This window comes from Bos indicus x Bos taurus, chromosome 3, assembly GCF_003369695.1.
Source record: "Bos indicus x Bos taurus breed Angus x Brahman F1 hybrid chromosome 3, Bos_hybrid_MaternalHap_v2.0, whole genome shotgun sequence".
NCBI classification, from domain to species: Eukaryota; Metazoa; Chordata; class Mammalia; order Artiodactyla; family Bovidae; genus Bos; species Bos indicus x Bos taurus.
The window spans coordinates 110,568,738-110,586,629 of NC_040078.1; the positions used below are offsets into that span (position 1 = coordinate 110,568,738).

General features: G+C 37.7%; 1 protein-coding gene and 1 pseudogene across 5 annotated transcripts in view; both read right to left on the reverse strand.

The window, feature by feature from the left end:
• The window catches only part of ZMYM4 (zinc finger MYM-type containing 4), a 164,825-nt gene that overhangs the window by 112,466 nt on the left and 34,467 nt on the right, over window positions 1–17,892 (reverse strand). For all 4 annotated transcript variants that reach the window (XM_027537872.1, XM_027537871.1, XM_027537873.1 and 1 more), the window contains exon 2: window positions 5,735–5,780. In XM_027537872.1, the coding sequence (XP_027393673.1) occupies window positions 5,735–5,780 (46 nt within the window). The remainder of the gene's footprint in view (window positions 1–5,734; window positions 5,781–17,892) is intronic.
• On the reverse strand, window positions 8,104–9,006 carry LOC113890155 (annotated as a pseudogene). The gene has a single exon (XR_003510435.1). The product of XR_003510435.1 is annotated as a 60S ribosomal protein L6 pseudogene (transcript).

Genomic DNA, 17,892 nt, shown 5'->3' on the forward strand with positions numbered 1-17,892 from the left:
ACCAATGTTCATAGCAGCATTATTTACAACAGCTAAGACATAGAAGCAAATTAAATGTCCATCAACAGATGAAAGGATAAATGTGATACACAACACACTTCCAGATTCTCCCTACTGAGTTTCCAAATCTTCCTAGCCAAGAACCAAGATATTGCAGAACAAAAACAAGACATCTCACGTGTATCGTTTCGGAATATCTGAGCCACAGATCGACAAGCATAATAAAACTGTCGTTTTAAACCACTATGGTGATCTGTTAAGCAGCACATTATCAGTAATAAGAATGCAAATTCAAACTATGCTTTATCTTAAATAATTTAGACAGCAGGCTCTAGAAAACTATTAACTGATTTAAGAAATGACACTAGTGTTAACAAAGTCAAATTTCTAAAATATGCATGTTAGGTACTTAAAATTCTTTCACAAAATAACTGTGAGAAAAGGAGTATTTTCTAAATTAATATTACTTAACATGAAGTTTTGGAGAAGGCAATGGCACCCCACTCCAGTACTCTTGCCTGGAAAATCCCAAGGACGGAGGAGCCTGGTGGGCTGCCATCTACGGGGTTGCACAGAGTCGGACACAACTGAAGTGACTTAGGAGCAGCAGCAGCAGCAACATGAAGTTTAAAGATGTATATATTTAAATTAACAAGTAGTTGAATTAACATGGATCAACAGACACCTGATTTTCATCTATATGTCTAAGACAACATGCACTGTAGAAATTAAAAACTTAAGTGTTGTGATCTTTTCATTGGAAAATGGATGAGAACCCTGTATTTGAATCATCTTATATTTAAACATTTGTCTTATACTTTCAACTCTACCAATCTTTTATACTAGTTATCAACATAAACTAAAATTCATATGCAACTCATGTCTTCCTTTCAGTCTCTAAGTTTTCCTGTCACCACTCAGTTTTAAAGATAACAATCTTAAAATAAAAGTGTAACTTGTTTTCAAATACATATTCCTTTTAGCAACATAGAAATAAAGAAAAAATTAGTTTAAAAACTTAATACAATGCTTAATTCAAAAAAAAACTATGTTTTTATTTAATAAACTAGAAAATTATTAAGAATGGTGAGGTGTTTTAAGTTAAAGTCATCTCAGTTTTATACCCATGTTTTTATCTTTAAAGACAACTCTAGGTTTTGATTTCAACATTTTCATAAAGAAGATATTCCTTCAAATGCTGGAAGGACAAAAACAATACTCAGCAATAGGCCATATAAACAGAAATTTTTAAGTAGCTCTGAGGTTTAAAAAAAAAACAACACTGCTCAACTTATTAGTTCTTTTAAAAATTGAACTGCACTGATAAGACAGATGTTTTATAATTCAAACACAAACTGATGTTGACACTCTGTGTGCTCAGTTGCTTCAGCTGTGCCTGACTCTCTGCAACTCTATGGGCTGCAGCCTGTCAGGATCCTTTGTTCATGGCAATTCTCCATGCAATAACACTGGAGTGGGTCGCCACACCCTACTCCAGGGGAATCTTCCGAACCCAGGGATTGAACCCACGTCTCGAACCCACGTCTCCTGTGTCTCCTGAATTGCAAGCAGATTCTTTACTGCTGATAGACGGTACCAAAAACTCGTCATGGTTAACACTCATTAAAATATCTCTAAATTACTTTACAAAATATTCTTTTATTTCTACCGAATAACAATTACTATTCAAGACCTGTGATTCCAGTGAACCAGGGGGCAGTTCAGAAATAGGTAACAAGAGATTTAAGAGGAGCTTAGAGGAGCTTGGGAGTTAAGATAAACCTGCATTCAAATCCTGGTTGTACCACTTTAAATGATGTCTCTAAGCCTTAGTTTCCTCCTTGGTAAAACAGAAACAGCTGTAATATCTTCATCCAGAGGGTTGTTATGGCAGAGATTACACACCTGGTAACAATTCCCTTTCTCTTTATTAAGAGATCCTTAATTTTACTGTTGGACCAACAGGCACAGCTAAAGGACAATCCTAGTTTTCTTCAAAATCAGGATGGCTAATGAAATGGAAACCAATGTATATATGTCGAGTTTCTAGGAAAGTTCTTTAAGAGGCTGATTCCATTGAGAAGTATGCCTTTTTGCCTTCCTCCCTAACCCATCACAAGCTGAAGACACAGCAGGAATCTCAGAACATCAGAGAATGGAAGCCAAACACTAAGGAAGTGATAAACAAAACCAGAACACCCTGTATTCCTGATAACCAGAGCATTTTTTCATCTAGGCTTTTTTCACATAGAAAATAAGTTTTCCCCAGGTTCGATACACGATACTGGATGCTTGGGGCTAGAGCACTGGGACGACCCAGAGGGATGGTATGGGGAGGGAGGAGGGAGGAGGGTTCAAGATGGGGAACACATGTATACCGGTGGCGGATTCATTTTGATATTTGGCAAAACTAATACAATTATGTAAAGTTTAAAAATAAAATAAAATTTAAAAAATAAAAAATAAATAAATAAAGTTTTTCTATTGTGTTTCTGTTATATCAACACATGGTTGAATCTAATCTACCAGTTATATAATGATCAAGATTTTAAAAAAGTAATACATGTAAAGTTTTTCACAAATAAACTAGTATACTGCAAGTGATCAAAACAATAAGAATAGTTTTTTAATCCAAAGACTGCACACGAAAATTCAACAATGCTCTTGTTTTTCCCTTGAAGTTGTCGAGTTTGTTACATTCAATGAACTTTTTCTATCAGTAAGAAAATTAACCACTGGTAAATGACCAAGTGGTTATCTTTGTTATTATCATTTACTCGCCAAGTCGTGCCTGACTCTTTTGCAACCCCATGGACTGTAGCCCACAAGGTTCCTTTGTCCATAGGATTTCCTAGGCAAGAATATCAGAGTGGGTGGCCACTTCCTTCTCCAGGAGATCCTCCCAATCCAGGGACTGAAACTGCACTGGCAGGTGGATTCTTCCCTGGTGGTTACCTTAGAGCCATTCAGTCGATGGAAGTCCTTGATTTAAAGAAGCAGTTATCTAAAAGCATTTTTTAAAAAATCTCTCAACAACCAGGTCCTACTGTATAAACACAGGGAACTATACTCAATATCCTATAAATGGAAATGAATATTAAAAAAATGTATAACACAATCACTTTGCTGTATAGCAGAAATTGACATTGTAAATAAACTATATGTCAATAAAAATTATTTTTGAACTTCTTTCAAACTGCACATAAATAATGTGAAGCAATGGTTAAAGGAACATGAGTTATACATCAGTCATTTCCACTACCAACATGTTACCTTAAAAAATCGACAGTACAATTCTCCAGACAAATGACAAACTAGAAGGTGGACAACTCTACTTTCTCTTCTGATTTGCATAAAATATTGAAGATTTTTTTTTCTTTTAAATCTCTTTCATTGAAAACACTATATATTTGGAACGCCAATTTAACTATTTTCATGTTTAAACCAAATTTCCCGAAGTCCTCACTGATAGGGTTACAGTAGCAGACACTGTAGTTTGCTGAAAGGTTGCACCCTAGAAGGGCTGAACTTGATTTATAAAACAAATACTTGAAGTTCCCATCCTAGTGGTCTTGGGCAATGAACACACAGTTAGGTCTGGTATTACACAAGACATTTTCAGGCACCTGCCTGAGATATAGTGAATCTCCTTTTTTTCTGGACATCAAGACAAAATGGTAGGCCTCAAATGGCCATCTTTGGAATCAGAAACTTCCAGAATACCATCTATATAGTGGTCTGCCCTTCTCTCTATATGTAGAGGTCTATGTTCCTGAGCTCCCTTATGGAGGCAGAGCAGCCTCCTCTTCCAAGCTAGTTACTTCTCTGCCTTCAACAGCCCCTTAATTATAAACTACCAGAAAGAGGGAGATAAACGGTAATCTTTACCACACCATTTGCATTCAACATTTGGTTTAAAATCCCCTGCTTGCAAACCCCTAGCCTAAAAATGCTTGCAGGGCTGGAGCAAAAAAGAGTACCTGCACCAGAAATACAAATTCCAAACGTTGTGTGTCAAGAGCCACATGGAGCAGCATGCTTAGTACTTTACTGCCTTAAGATTTCTGCTTTAAAACTGTTGGTACTGCAACATCTTTCACAAAAAAAGTATCCAATCAAAAGCATCATTAGAAAGCTATTTGATTAATTACTATTACTATTAATTACTATTTCTGGCATACAGACTTGAGCAAAGGCATATCCAGAAGCAGGAAATCAAAAATTACTTGCTGAACGTGAAGCAATGGCTGAGGAATACCTTCTAACAGCATGTTTTACTTTTTGACCCTGTTCTCCCGACCACAGACAACTGGTTCAAAGATACACCAGCTGGACCAATTATAATCTTTTTACTAGGAACTTAAAATCTAAAATGGATAAACAAAAAGACTAAAAGTCACTGGAGCATAACTGCTTTTTGGCAGTACTAGAGAGAGCAGGCCCATGATCACGTTTCATTGAGTTCCCTGGAGGAAATGTGTTCTTTATCTCCTCCCTGATATCTGTGAAATACCCCAGTACACTTCTAAATGTTTTTTCTTGAGAAAAGCAAGCAAAAGTCTATTTTTGAAACTTGCATGCAATAAAAAGGACATTTAATAATTAAATCCACTGAAGATCAGGAACGCTAGTTACTTTTCAATATGCAATCTAAAGAACTGTTACCACTCAAAAAATATTAACAAACTAATTCCAAAGAGAAGGAAGGTACTACTAGATCCCTTTAGTGAAGGTAAACAGAAAACAAAACAAAAGAAAAGCACATTTCCCTTGCCTTAGGAATTTTAGATGATGAAATTTATCCATCATAAGCAAGTGCATGAACATCCTTTGATGATTCATCAATTCTATTCTTAGATTCACTAAACTTACTGTGGCAATCATTTAATGATGTACATAAGTCAAAACATGCCAATTATATCTCAATAAAACTGGAAGAAAAAATTCTATTCTTGGAATTTATTCTACACAAACACTTCAATAAGTAGACAAAAACGTGTACAGAAATGCATACTTAACACTGTTTGTAACAGTAAAAAGTTGAAAATAATATCACACATGTAAAAGAGGAATCTGGTTAACTTACAGTACAGTGAGACAATAAAATACTGAGTACACACTAAAAAGGATAAAATGGGTCCATAAACACTAACAGAAGATGTCCAGGCAGTTGTATGAAAAATGCAAGAACAGTACACTCTTCCCGCCCATCACATAAAGATATGTATTTACATTCATAGAAAAAAGTCTGGAAAGATATATATTACACTTTCAAACCAGATTCTCTTTGGAGAATGGTAAAGATAAAGGTTTTTATTTTCTGCTTTATTCATTTTTGTATTATAAAATTGAATGTATTACTTTTATAATCTAAGAAACAAAGTTTCTTTTAAGAAAATCATGTAACAATGGAAAAAATATGAAGAGAGAATTAAGAGACCCTGTAAACAAAGTTTGAGTGATAAGTTCAACATGATCCACACATATACAAACCATGGCTATATTTCAATAGTAATAACTACAAGAATGTTTAAAGAAAAGAGTAAGATTCTTACAAGTCAGATTAACTTTATTAAAACACTAAGATGGTGTGGAAAGATCTAAACCAAATCAAGTTGGACCATCACACTAATTAGCCCTAACTAATCACTGTGATAGATAAATGCCTTCTCTAGACTTGTATTTATTATCTAAGACACCACTGTTTTGGGTTTTTTTTAAGAATGGTACTTACAGTTCTCTACAATTTCATCAAAAACTGCACCAGTTTTCTGCTCAAACTGAAAAAGCAAAAAAAGAAAAGTAACATTATTATCATTCTTCATTCATACTTTTTAGTATCCCTTCTTCCTCCCTTAAGAGCCGTAATCTTCACCCAAAGTATGCAAATTCATAACAATAGAAACAAAAACACTACCAAATAGAGTAAAACAAAAATTTAGTGTGGATAAAAGGGTTCTCAGGCCAAAACTTCCAAACCAAAAGTTAAGAGATATATACATACTCTCCCTATTAAAAAAGCTATTTTTTAAGGTTTTATAAAAACTGAAGTATAGTTGATCTACAATGTTTCAGGTATACAACAAAGTGATTTGGAAAAGCTACAAATCACTTTTCTATCACATAACACAAAAGATGATATACATTTGTAATAATAATAAAACACAGCCAACACTTACTGAGAACTTTCAACACTTATTATTAGAACTATGTTAAACTTCTAATCAAAACTGAACAGAACAATCGCATCAATAGGTTTTACTCTCAGGCGAAAGCCAGAAATCTGCTGCTCTTTAAATCAAAGTTAGCCAAATTACAGAAACGATTCCTTTTTGAGTATGTTAGGGCCCAATACAGAAACAGAGCCAAGTATAAAGTAATTTCAGACCTTTAAAACAGACACAGAGAAGGGGAAATCTAAAGCAGAGGGAACTCCACTCAGAAGCTGATAAAGACACAACTAGCATTTTTCACTTCTAGTCTTTAAAGCCCTCCTCATTTTGGCAAGTGTGAGCATTCCAACCTCCTGCCTCCCTACCTACTATTCATCCATGAGGCAAGAAGAGAAGCAAGTCTGCTTCATGATAAACCCACTAAACTACAGGTGAGTCTCCCCATTCAAAGGGGAAACTTCAGGGAAAAAGAACTACCTAGCTACCTACATAACTACAAATAAAACACAACAGCTAGCTATAGTAATCAATAATATCTAAGATTCATTGAACAAAAAGACAATCAAGGATCCCAGATTTCTGAAAGAAATTAACTCTGTGAAAGAGAAGGTTCAAGAAGAATTAAAGAATAACCACTCCAGGAGGAAACAATTTACAGAAAAGAAGTTTCTACTTTTAAGTGCTGAGATACGTGAGAGGCTACAGATACAAAAACTAAACCCAGATGGCCATGAAAAGGAGACATATGAAAATATTAGCAGACAAGAAAATAAAAATTTTGCTGGGCAAGCTTTTGACAAGAGTTCTAAAAACTTCCAAAAAAAAACAAAACAAAAAGTTAGAGTTGAAAGATATTTTATATGAAAACATGAAAGATGAAGCAATTAGGTATAAAAGAAATCTCAAAGGCAAATCCAAGGAAGAGAACAATAAACAGGTGAAATAATAGAAGAAAATTTCCCTGAACTAAATAAATGGATATTTGAGATTGAATGGGTATACCAAATACCAAAGAGAAAGTGGGGGGCGGGAAGGCACATCCTGGTGAAATTTCAAAATTTCAAAAAGAAAACAAAAAGAAAAATAAAAAATTATCATGCAGATGATTCATTAAACACATTTAACATAATTGAATTCAACTATATAAACAGTGAAAAAGGAAAGAAACAGTAAAGGCCACTTTACCTACCATTCCACTCAATGAGCTATGTGAATAAAAGGGAAACGGGAGACATGACTCTGCAAGCCAAAGAATGAAAGCACTGGGCTACACTGAAAAGGGGTTTGAGTGTCTGAAGAAAATGCATTTTTTGGACAACACTGCCTTTTTCTTTTTCTGGTGATGAAAATGATCTAAAACTGATGTGGTTGCACAACTGTGAAAATACAACTATTGAATTATATGCTTTAAATGGGTGAATTGCATGACATATGAACTACATCTCTATTAAGCTGTTCTAAAAACACATTAAGAAAACTATTTCCATGAAGTCTTGCATATTAAAAACTGAAAGGCACAAATGAAACAAGAGTAACTAGGGAAACGGTATGTCAGCATATGCCAGTATTTTTTAAACAGAAATTTTCAAAATATATATTCAAATCCATTAAATAATATTTTCAATACATTGAAGCCCCTCAAGTACAATTTCCAGTGTTATGTGGTTATCTCCTTTTAATGTTAGCCTCTCTGTGTATTTGAACTTCTTACTATGGTAGAGCTTCAATTAAGGGAGAATCTACTTTTGACTCACTTTGATTTTGTTTTTGTTTTTCTTATTTACAGAATTTTATTTTACCTTGGAGTATAGTTGATTTACTATAGTGAAATGGAGAACACTCCCACCAACAGTGTAGAAGGATTCACTTTTCTCCATCCCCTCTCTGGCATTTATTGTTTGTAGACTTTTTCTTTTTTTGAAATGCCAAGTTATTTAATTAGGTTCTTTGCAAGAAGTTCAGAACACTACTTTGTGAGGATAAATTCCATTTGTGAGAGCAAACACGGAGCGGAGGTAGCCCTGGAGCTGAGGGACAGCTTTGATTCTTCGCAGAATTTGTGAGTCCACAGCTTTCTGATCAACCTTGTGCTGCTCTGTGATCTCGTATTTCTCTCTCTGTGTGTCGAAGATCTCGCCCTCCTCGTGTCTGGGTTTACGCAGCTTCTTCTTCTTGAAGTGTCAGTGAGATGTTCTGGGATTTTCACACCACTGATATCGATTTTGGTGAAGGTGGCAATGACAAATTTCTGGTGTGTTCTACGCAGAGGAACTCGATTGAGGGATAGAGGCCTAGTCACAAGTAGCAAGCCAGTGACCAGCTGCTTCAGGAAAACGACCCTCTTGCCTCTGTGGCGCCCAGTGAGGATGATCACAATGGTCCCAGGAGTGATGCTGGCACGCAGCTTCCTCACATGCTTACTGAAGGGTTTTTTGCCATGACTCAACAGTTTTCGAGGCACATCTTCAGTAGGGTAATACCTACGCATTTTGCGAAGTTTGACCACTCGGGTACCACCATTCTTGTCTCCACCAACTGGTTTTGTGACAGTAGCAAGAACACGAACCTTCTTTTTCTTTTCGACCTTGGATTTAGCTGCTGAATACTTTCTCTTGTACAAGGCCTTTCTGGAGTACATGGCTGATCGGGAATATCTGCCAATTCCTCTGACCAGGACAGGATTTCGGCTGCAGTGGGGCTTCCCCTTCTTAACTTTCTTCACCTTTTCCACCTTTTTAGCCTTGTTGGCAGCATCAGCCTTCTTGGCTTCAGGTTTTTTCTCCTTAGTATCTGGCTTCTCAGCCTTTTCACCCGCCATCTTGCAAGATGGGAAAGAACCGTTTGTAGACTTTTTCATGAGGCCATTCTGACTGGTGTGAGGTCTGACTGGTGTGAGGTCACTTCACTATAATTTTGATTTAATTTCTCTAATATGCAGTGATGTTATATACAATAGAATATTACTCAGCCATAAAAAGGAACAAATTTGTGTCAGCTCTAGTGAGGTAGATGAACTTAGAGTTTGTCATACAGAGTGAATTAAGTCAAAAAGAGAAAAACAAGTATCGTTTATTAACACATATATATGGAATCTACAAAAATGGTCCCTTAGAGAAGGAAATGGCAACCCACTCTAGTATTCTTGCCTAGAAAATCCAATGGACAAAGGAGCCTGGTGGGCTAGTCCATGGGGTCACAGAAGAGTCAGACAAAACTTACCTACTAAACAACAACAGAAAAATGGTACTAAGGAACCTATCTGCAGGGCAATAATAGAGAAGCAGACATAGAGAAAAGACTTGTGGACACAGCAGGGGAAGAAGGCAGGATGAATTGAGAGAACAGCATTGAAACATATATATTATCATATGTAAAACAGATCTGTATGATGCAGGGAGCTCAACTTGGTGCTCTGTGACAACCTAGCTGGGTAGGATGGGGTGGGAAGTAGGAGGGAGGTTCAAAAAGGAAGGAACATTCGTATACCTATGGCTGACTCATGCTGATACATGGCAGAAACCAACACAACATTGTAAAGCAATTATCCTCCAAGTAAAACTAAATAAATTTTTTAAAAACCCATAATAGTGATGTTGAGCATCTTTTCATGTGTCTGTTGCCTATCTGCATGTATTCTTTGGAGAAATGTCTAATTTAGATCTTCTGCTCGTTTTTTGATTGGGTTGTTTGCCTTTTTGATCTTTTAATTCAAATCTGTTGGTGACTGCTCACTTAACACTAACACTACTCTCAAATATGGACTACATCAGAACTGCAGAACACCTGCTTGGCCTAAAATCTAACATTGGGGTGACAACAAATGTACAAGTAAGACTATAATACAGTAGTTTTGCTAAATGTGTCTGGGTGCTTCTTGTCTAACCTCTATATTTACAAATAAGAATTAGATATAAACTGTAATTTAGCTTTGAATAATGTATTACTCAATCCTCAAGTTTCATAAAAGATTTAACTGGACTTAAAAGCCACGCTGATTTTAAGAATCTGTAATAATTATTCTGTATAGGCAAGGATTTTCTCAATACCACAAAACCTAATATTAAAAAAATAAACAAATGAATATGGATATTAACTTAAGACAAAAAATACCAGTTCATTTTTAGTTACCAAAATAGTCTTATGGGTTCTACCCCTTTCAAAACATGTAACTGTTGCATATTTAAACTTATAAAATAAATGCTACAACTTTAAGGGATTTTTACTTTCAAATTTCTTTACCCATAAAATAAAGATATAGTGATACCTACACTTCCCAGAATTGTTAGCATGATTAAATGAAAAGCATTTAGCATATGATTAGCAAATCATAAATATGCAGTGAAGTGTTAGTCACTGAATCGTGTCCAACTCCCACCAGGCTCCTCTGACCATAGAATTCTACCGGCAAGAATACTAGAATGGGTAGCCATTTCCTTCTCTAGGGTATCATCCTGACCCAGGGATTGAACCCATCTCCTATATCACAGGCAGATTCTTTACTGTCTGAGCCACCAGGGAGCAATAAGATGACATTAATAAAAGATATCCTCCCTTATCTTAAAATTTAGGATTCACTACAACATTTGTTTGTAAAAATGTATCCACTGCTTAAAATTAAAGGAAAGCACTGGGGAAATGACTTATCCCTCTTTATTCCAAAAATTAAGCACTGGGAATAAAGTATATTTTTACTTACCAAATAGAACACTAAAGTTCCCTAACCCTAGAGGGAGCTAAAAATCCCAATATACTGTGAATTGATAAATACCACCCATGACCACCTGCGGGAAAAAATTAAAACATTTAAAAAATCACAGAGGGAATTCCCTGGCAGTCCAGGGTTAGGACACTACATTTCCACTGCAAGGGAACCAGATTCCATCCCTGGTTGGGGAACTAAATCTGCACACAGTATGGTGTGGGCAAAAAAAACCCACAGAAATTTATTGAATCCTGGACCAATAATTTTTATTTTAAAATGTTAATTTTCTCTTTTATCCACCATGTGTGTGTTAGTTGCTCAGTCATGTCCTCCTCTTTGCAACCCATGGACTGTAGCCGACCAGACTCCTCTGTTCATGGGATTCTCCAAGCAAGAATGCCATAGGAGTGCATTGCCACTGCCTTCTTCAGGGGATCTTCCGAACCCAGGGATCGAACCCAGATCTCCTGAATTGCAGGCAGACTCGTGCACTGCATGCAGATTCTTTACCAACTGAGCTATGAGGGAAATCCACCATACAATTTTGCAAATTCTCTGGACATAACTGCTAAAATGCCTAACACCATAAACACCTTTCTCAAACTGGTTTTAATATCTGCAACAATTTAAGAGTTTATATGATAAACTTATTCAGTGAAAACTAAACCAAAAGCTCTATTTTCAGAAAATTGAACCTGGATTTTTCAATGATTAAGTAGAGACTGAAAACTGTCAAATGTCTTTCACTGTCTTCTTCTCTAAAATTTACTCTTTTCACCACTGATTCCTTTTTTTCATTTCAGTAGGAGCCCCAACACCCCAGAATTCAAAGAACTCTCAAAATATTTTCTGCCATTCAATTGGGCTTCCTTGGTGGCTCATTCATAAAGAATCTGCCTGCAATACAGGAGATGTAGGTTTGATTCCTGAGACAGGAAGATCACCTGGAGAAGGAAATGGTAACCCACTCCAGTATTCTTGCCTGGGAAATTCCATGATCAGAGGAGCCTGGCAGGCTACAGTCCATGGGGTTGCAAGAGTTGGACATGACTTACCTACTAAAACCACCACCCGCTTCAACTGATCGTAAGAACTATCGTTTCTATTTCTAACACATCTTCAGTTTTAGATAAATCTTAACTTTCCATGATTAGCTAACCTATAGAGGAGGTCAAGAAAGAAACAGAAACTGTTCCATAATTTAATTTCTGAAGGATAACTAAGAATTAAGTGAAAAGATAGAAGAAAAGATTCAAGAGAAGAACAGCAAACGTAAAGGTTCTTAGCAGGAAAAAAACTGAAAATTCAAACAACAGAAAGGCTAGGTGGGTAAGAATTCTGGGACTAAAGCAAGTCAGCACTGTAAGACAAAGCTGATGACAAATCATGGGCCAAACAATGGACATTCTTTATGGAAAGGGTGATCACATATTCCAGTTAGCCCAAAGCATCGCAGCTTATGCCTACTATCCCCATGTAATCATTAACATGCTCCCTTTCACTCCCAAAACTGTCTCAGTTTGTCACCCTAAGTATTAGTCATGTTTAGACGCTGGACTTTATCCTAAGTAAAAACACTGAAGGAGATAGTAGAAAGGAGATCTAAGTTCTGAAAACAATTACTCTGGTTATGGCGTAAGGTTATTTATTATTCCTCACTAAAGTTCTCATCATACCATTCCCATACTATTGTCTTCCAACTGGGAATGAGTTCTACCTGATGAAATTCCAATGCTTACTTTTCTTGTGGGGTGGAGGGCGGCGGGGGAAGAGGTGCTACTCAGCTTTCAGGATCTTACTTCCCCAACCAGGAACTGAATCCAAGTCACCAGTAGTGGAAGCCCAGAGTCCTAACCACTAGACTGCCAGGGAATTCTCTCCAATAATTATTTAAAATAAAGCTCTTTGATACTTCCCTGGTGGCTCAGACACTAAAGTGTCTGTCTACAATGTGGGAGACCTGGGTTTGATCCTTGGGTCGGGAAGTTCCCTGGAGAAGGAAAAGGCAACCCACTCCAGTACTCTTGCCTAGAAAATCCCATGGACGGAGGAGCCTAGTGTCCATGGGGTCGCAAAGAGTCGGAAACGACTAAGCGACTTCACTTGCACTTTCTGATAAACCATTTAGAAGTCTTGACTTCTCTGTAGCACTACATTTATATTTCACTTACAGTTACTTGTGGCACAGTTAACATATATGTGTCAGTATCACTTTCTAGATAAATCTTTTTCATCTTGGGGTACCTACAGGTCCTAGCATATTGTGTTGTATCTCCTTTCTGTATCTTTTTTATTAACTGAATACCGTAACTCTGCATCTCTCAATATTTGTTATACAAAACCTGCAAGAGGCCCTAAGTGAAAAAAAGAGTTCTGTGATCAGATATTCTTTCCAAATACAGTATTACAGAACTCTTCCACTACTTGGCATAAAGTTTTATTCATCATCCTCCATTTGGTAGGAAAAAGATGTTATCTCATTTAAGTTTGTATTTTGCTGTTTTATTTACATTCATTTATTTTCATTTTCATTTTTGAAGAACCTATAACATATAGTTATTATATAATATATAATAATATAGTTATTAACTGTGATTATCAATTCTATCAACTGTCTGACTTCAGAATTTTTTAAATGACCTGAGTCAATGGTTCACAAACCAGAATGACGAGTGGTCAACACTTAGCAAGAAAAACTGATATGAGATATGAAGAAAATCAATAAAATGTTATACAGACAAAACAGGAATATCAATAAAGAGAAAATACATAAAGAAACCAAAAAAGAAATTCTAGAGACAAAAAGTTCAATATCTAAAAGGAATTCACTAAATGGATTCGAAGGCAGATTTAGGCAAACAAAAGAATCATCAAGCTTGAAGACAGAACAATGGAAATTATCAAGTCTGAGGAAAAGAAAGAAAACTGATAGAAGAAAAATAAACACGGTAAGGAACCTATAGGACACAAAGCAGTGTACCAACATATGTATTGTGGGAGTCCCAGAAGCAGAAAGAGCAAAATGGGGCAGACAGAATATCTGAAAAATTAATAATTGAAAACGTCCCCAAATTTGATGAAAAACACGAACATAAATGTCCAAGAAGCTCTACAAACACCATGTAAAGATAAACTCAAAGAGATCCACATAAAGACACTTTGAACAGCCAAAGATAAAGAGAAAATCTTGAAAGCAGCAAGACACAACTGGCTCATCACACACAAGGTGTCTGCAGTAAGTATGTAAGCAGGGTTGGGTGGCATCACTGACTCAATGGACATGAGTTTGAGTAAACTCCGGGAGTTGGTGATGGACAGGGAGACCTGGCGCGCTGCAGTCCACAGGGGCACAAAGAGTCGGACATGACTCAGTGAAAGAACTGAACTGAACTCATTAGAAAGACTGTATGCCAGCAGGCTGATATATTCAAAATGTTAAAAGAAAAAGCAGATAACCAAGAATCTTCTATTCGGTAAAACTCTCCTTCAAGGAGAAATTAAGACATTACCAAATAAAGCCTGAGCAAGTTCATACTACTGAAGGACAATGAAATGAAAGGGCAATAGAAAGTAATTCACATACTGGGCATATACTTTGAGGAAACCGTTAACTGAAAAAAATTCATGCACCTCAATGATCATTGCAGCATTATTTACAATTCCTAGGACGTGGAAGCAACCTAGATGTCCATCATCAGATAAATGGATAAAGAAGTTCTGGTACATGTACACAATGGAATATTACTCAGCCATAAAAAGGAACATATTTGACTCAGTTCTAACAAGATGGATGAACCTATACAGAGTGAAGGAAGTCAGAAAGAGAAAACAAATATTATATATTAATGAAAACATATGGAGTCTAGAAAGATAGTGCTGATGAACCTACCTGCAGGGCAGCAATGGAGATGCAGACATAGAGAACAGACTTGTGGAAACAGCAGGAAAGGAGAAGGTGGGGCAAATTAAGAGAGTTGCACTGACACATATACAGTACCATATATAAAACTAGATAGCGGAAATTTACTGTATGAAGCAGGGAGCTCAAATCTGATGCTCTGTATGATAACTTAGAGGGGTGGGAATGGGGTGGGAGGGAGGTTCAAGAGGGAGGGGATATACATAACCTATGGCTGATTCATGTTGATATATGGCAGAAACCAACACAATATTGTAAAGCAATTATCCTCCAATTAAAAATAAAGAAAATTTAAAAATAATTTTACAAAATAATATAGTAATTCACAGCCATATGAAAAAATAAAGATCTTAATAAAGGTAAATATATGGGCAATTAAAAAACTTAGAATTACTGTAATTTTGGTTTATAACTCAAGTCATTTTTCTACATAATTCAAGACATTAATGAAACTTAAAATTCTTACTTTATGTTTTTAGGCACATGATGTATAAAGATATGATCTGCATGGGTCCACTTATCAGATCAGATCAGTTGCTCAGTCGTGTCTGACTCTTTCTGACCCCATGAATCGCACCACGCCAGGCCTCCCTGTCTATCACCAACTCCCAGAGTTCACTCAGACTCATGTCCATCGAGTCAGTGATGCCATCCAGCCATCTCACCCTCTGTCATCCCCTTCTCCTCTTGCCCCCAATCCCTCCCAGCATCAGAGTCTTTTCCAGTGAGTCAACTCTTCTCATGAGGTGGCCAAAGTACCGGAGTTTCAGCTTTAGCATCATTCCTTCCAAAGAAATCCCAGGGCTGATCTCCTTCAGAATGGACTGGTTGAATCTCCTTGCAGTCCAAGGGACTCTCAAGAGTCTTCTCCGACACCACAGTTCAAAAGCATCAATTCTTCGGCGCTCAGCCTTCTTCACAGTCCAACTCTCACATCCATACATGACCACAGGAAAAACCATAGCCTTGACTAGCTGGACCTTTGTTGGCAAAGTAATGTCTCTGCTTTTGAATATGCCATCTAGGTTGGTCTGCATTTTTTTTAACAGTACATACTACAGTACTACACAGATATGGAAAAATCACAGACACAGAGGGCCAACTATAAATTCCATGTGGGGTGCTCCACTGCATGGAGGGCTGGTGCCCCAACCCCCATGCTGTTCAAAGGTCAACTGTATTTACAAATCTCCTTTTTGATAAAGGATACTGAGAATATATAGAAAACTCCTAAAACCTACAAGAAAACCACCCCAATTCAAAAGCAGGACTTCCCTAGCAGTCCAGTGGTTAAGACTCCATGCTTCAACTGCAAGGGGTGTGGGTTCATTTCCTGGTTGGGGAACTATGATCCCACATGCTGTGTGGTGTCACCAAAAATTAAATTTGATTAAAAAAAACAGGGGCAAAGGACTTGAACAGGTATTTCTCCCAAGAAAATATACAGATGGCCAATAAACAGGAGAAAAGATACTCAATGCCCCTAATTACTTGAAAAATGCAAATCAAAACTACAATGAGATATGACCTCAAGCTCATTGGGAAGGAAATCGCAAACCACTCCAGTATTCTTGCCTGGAAAATCCCACGGATGGAGGAGCCTGGCAGGCTACAGTCCATGGGGTCACAAAGAATCGGACACGACTGAGCGACTTTCACTTTCACTTTTCAGAAAGAAGAAAAATTACACCACATGGAAATCAAGGTAAACCCAAAGGAATGAGGGATTCCCTGGTGGCTCAGATGGTAAAGAGTCTACCTGCATTGCGGGAGACCCAGGTTCAATCCCTGGGTCGGGAAGATCCCCTGGAGAAGGAAATGGCAACCCACTCCAGTATTCTTGCCTGGAAAATCCCATGGGTGGAGGCGCCTGGCAGGCTACAGTCCATGGGGTCGTAAAGAGTTGGACACGACTTCACTTTTACTTTCACTTTCAAAGGAATGAAGAGCACAAGAAATTTAAGTATCTGAGTTACCAACTATATACCTACTGTCTTTCAACTTCAAATCTGATTTTCTCTGCCTTGTTTTTGGCATCTATAAACACTTCTCCTTTGTCATCTGGCAGTGTTAACTTTTGACAACAGATTGCACCCAAAGAATACTCTGGAAAGAATGGGTCCTCTTCTCATTGCACTGTGCTCTAATCTGCTTGGCTCCAGTGGAGGCCAGTGGTCTATGAGACAGTCGATGGCCCTCTCCCAGGTGCCAACTCCCCACCAGTCTCAGCAACACACACACAACTCCACTGGTGGTTTCCTACTCAGACACACACACACACCCGCAGGCAGTTTCCTATCAGATTTGGTCAGCTCCCTAGAGGGTAGCATACCGAGCAAGTTTCAGCAGTACTCCAATGAGCAGGTTTCCCAGAGAATTATGCCGATACTCCAGGTGGCTTCTTCTCAGCAAGGGGTTTTCTAGTGACTTTTGTCAGCACCCGAGAAAGGTTTCCTCCCTGCCAGCAAAAATCTGCAGCACCTAAAACTTCTTCACCATCTACTGGCATTCCACCCTCTCCAAAATCTGAATCTCAGCCCTGAAGGTGGGAGACAGGCATCTTCACATCTTTCCATCACTGCTACTTTGCCTCAGTCCTACAGCTAGTGGCTACTCCTTTTACCTGCTAGTCTGTAAACTTTAATATTCTCTTTTGCCCTTAAGAGTTAGTTCTCTGCTGCTGCTGCTGCTGCCAAGTTGCTTCAATCGTGTCCGACTCTGGGCGACCCCATAGACAGCAGCCCACCAGTCTCCCCCGTCCCTGGGACTCTCCAGGCAAGAACACTGGAGTGGGTTGCCATTTCTTTCTCCAATGCGTGAAAGTGAAAAGTGAAAGTGAAGTCACTCAGTCATGTCCGACTCTTCGCGACCCCATGGACTGCAGCCCACCAGGCTCCTCCGTTCATGGGATTTTCCAAGCAAGAGTACTGTAGTGGGGTGCCATCACCTTCTCCGTAATTCTCTGCTACTGGTTGATAATTCTTTACACTAAACTTTTCTTATTCAATTTACTTTTCAGTTTCTGATCTCTGACTAATACAGGGTAGGTAATGGCAGTGTTGACAGTAGACAGACCCACAAGGATGAGATTTGGAGAT